The sequence below is a fragment of the Gekko japonicus genome, unplaced genomic scaffold (assembly GCF_001447785.1).
Source record: "Gekko japonicus isolate JY-2015 unplaced genomic scaffold, Gekko_japonicus_V1.1 scaffold4229, whole genome shotgun sequence".
Classification (NCBI taxonomy): Eukaryota; Metazoa; Chordata; class Lepidosauria; order Squamata; family Gekkonidae; genus Gekko; species Gekko japonicus.
The window spans coordinates 86,316-88,032 of record NW_015167175.1 but is presented as its reverse complement, the minus strand read 5'-3'; the positions used below and the strand labels follow the sequence as shown (position 1 = coordinate 88,032).

Here is a 1,717-nt window from a genome sequence, read left to right as displayed (position 1 = left end):
GCTCACCTGTCAAGACCTGTGGATTCCCAATCCGGTTTGTGCTTAACTGCAAAAGTTCATCACATCAAAGTGCTTGTCCTGTGTGGAAAGCCAGAAGGGGATACAAGAAACCTTCGCCCAGACCTCTGTCGTCGAAGCCTAACCTCAGGCTGTGTGGACAAAGGGTAAAGTGGACTGGGGAGGGTTGAGTGTTTTCTTCTGATTTTCCTTCCTCTACAATGTCGACCTGAGGAACGGGGAACTCATCATACCCCAGACGGGCTTCTATTACATCTATTCACAAACCTACTTCCAGTTCCGGGAACCAGACGGCGTGCTCCCTGATGCCGAGCCTGACTCGGACAGTGTCAGAAACCCTAAGCAGATGGTCCAATACATCTCCAAGTTCACGAACTACTCGGATCCCATCTTGCTGATGAAAAGCGCCAGGACCAGCTGTTGGTTTAAAAAGGCAGGGTATGGACTGTATTCCATCTACCAAGGGGGTGTGTTTCAGCTAAAACAAAATGACCGGATTTTTGTCTTCATCAATAATGAGGAGCTGGTGGACATGGATAACGAGGCGAGTTTCTTTGGCGCTTTCTTGGTCTTCTAAAAAGTGGGGGGAGAATCAACTATCTTCAGAACTGGAAGAATCGTAGAACTGGAAGAACTGTCCACAGAACTGTCCACAGAACATGCCGATTCCTTGCATATTTCCTGAGCGTTCAGAGTTTTGGTGCTGCTGAGGAGCCAATGACCCTGACCCCCTTCTGTCCCCTTTTGCAAGAAAGGACTGATGGTTATTATTTCAATTTCCATACCGCTCATAACCCCTAATGGGTCTCAGAGCGGTTTACAGTAGTCTACTTGCGTAGTGTATCCCTAATTAGGGTCACAATTTATCGGTGCAAGGTGATGCACATTGGAGCCAAAAATCCTAAATATAAATACACGTTGATGGGGTCTGAACTGGCAGAGACTGATCAAGAGAGAGATCTTGGAGTTGTAGTAGATAACTCACTGAAAATGTCGAGACAGTGTGTGACTGCAATAAAGAAGGCCAATGCTATGCTGGGGATTATTAGGAAGGGTATTGAAAACAGATCAGCCAATATCATAATGCCCCTATATAAATCAATGGTGCAACATCATCTGGAATACTGTCTGCAATTCTGGTCACCACACCTTAAAAAGGATATTATAGCTTTGGAAAAAGTGCGGAAAAGGGCAACTTGAATGATAAAAGGGTTGGAACACTTTCCCTATGAGGAAAGGTTAAGGCGCTTAGGGCTCTTTAGCTTGGAGAAAAGACGACTGAGGGGTGACATGATCGAGGTTTATAAGATTATGCATGGGAAAGAGCAGGTAGAGAAAGAGGTACTTTTCTCCCTTTCTCACAATACAAGAACCCGTGGGCACTCCATGAAATTGCTGAGCGGTCGGGTTAGAACGGATAAAAGGAAGTACTTCTTCACCCAAAGAGTGATTAACACTTGGAATTCACTGCCACAGGAAGTGGTGGTGGCTACAAGCATGGACGGCTTCAAAAGGGAATTAGATAAGCATATGGATCACTGCCTTGTTGTGGCGAGGGGGCTTGTGTAGTCAACGTCAAAACGAGAGTCGGAAGATGGATGAAGACAAGGCAGGAGCAACCGGCACAACTGCAGCCCCTCAAACCCGGTGTTTGACATGGCTCAGTTCGCACAATGGATGGCCGAAAGGCAAGAAAGGC

The 1,717-nt window shown here is 46.4% G+C and overlaps 1 protein-coding gene across 1 annotated transcript; it reads left to right on the top strand.

Annotated features, from left to right (window-relative positions):
• Positions 1-211: 211 nt before the first annotated feature.
• Positions 212-595, top strand: LOC107112058 (tumor necrosis factor ligand superfamily member 10-like; the record flags this gene model as incomplete). The annotated part of the gene is made up of 1 exon (XM_015413125.1): positions 212-595. A coding segment is annotated over one exon (384 nt), but the record flags the coding sequence as incomplete, so codon positions are not given.
• Between the last annotated feature and the right edge of the window lie 1,122 nt (positions 596-1,717).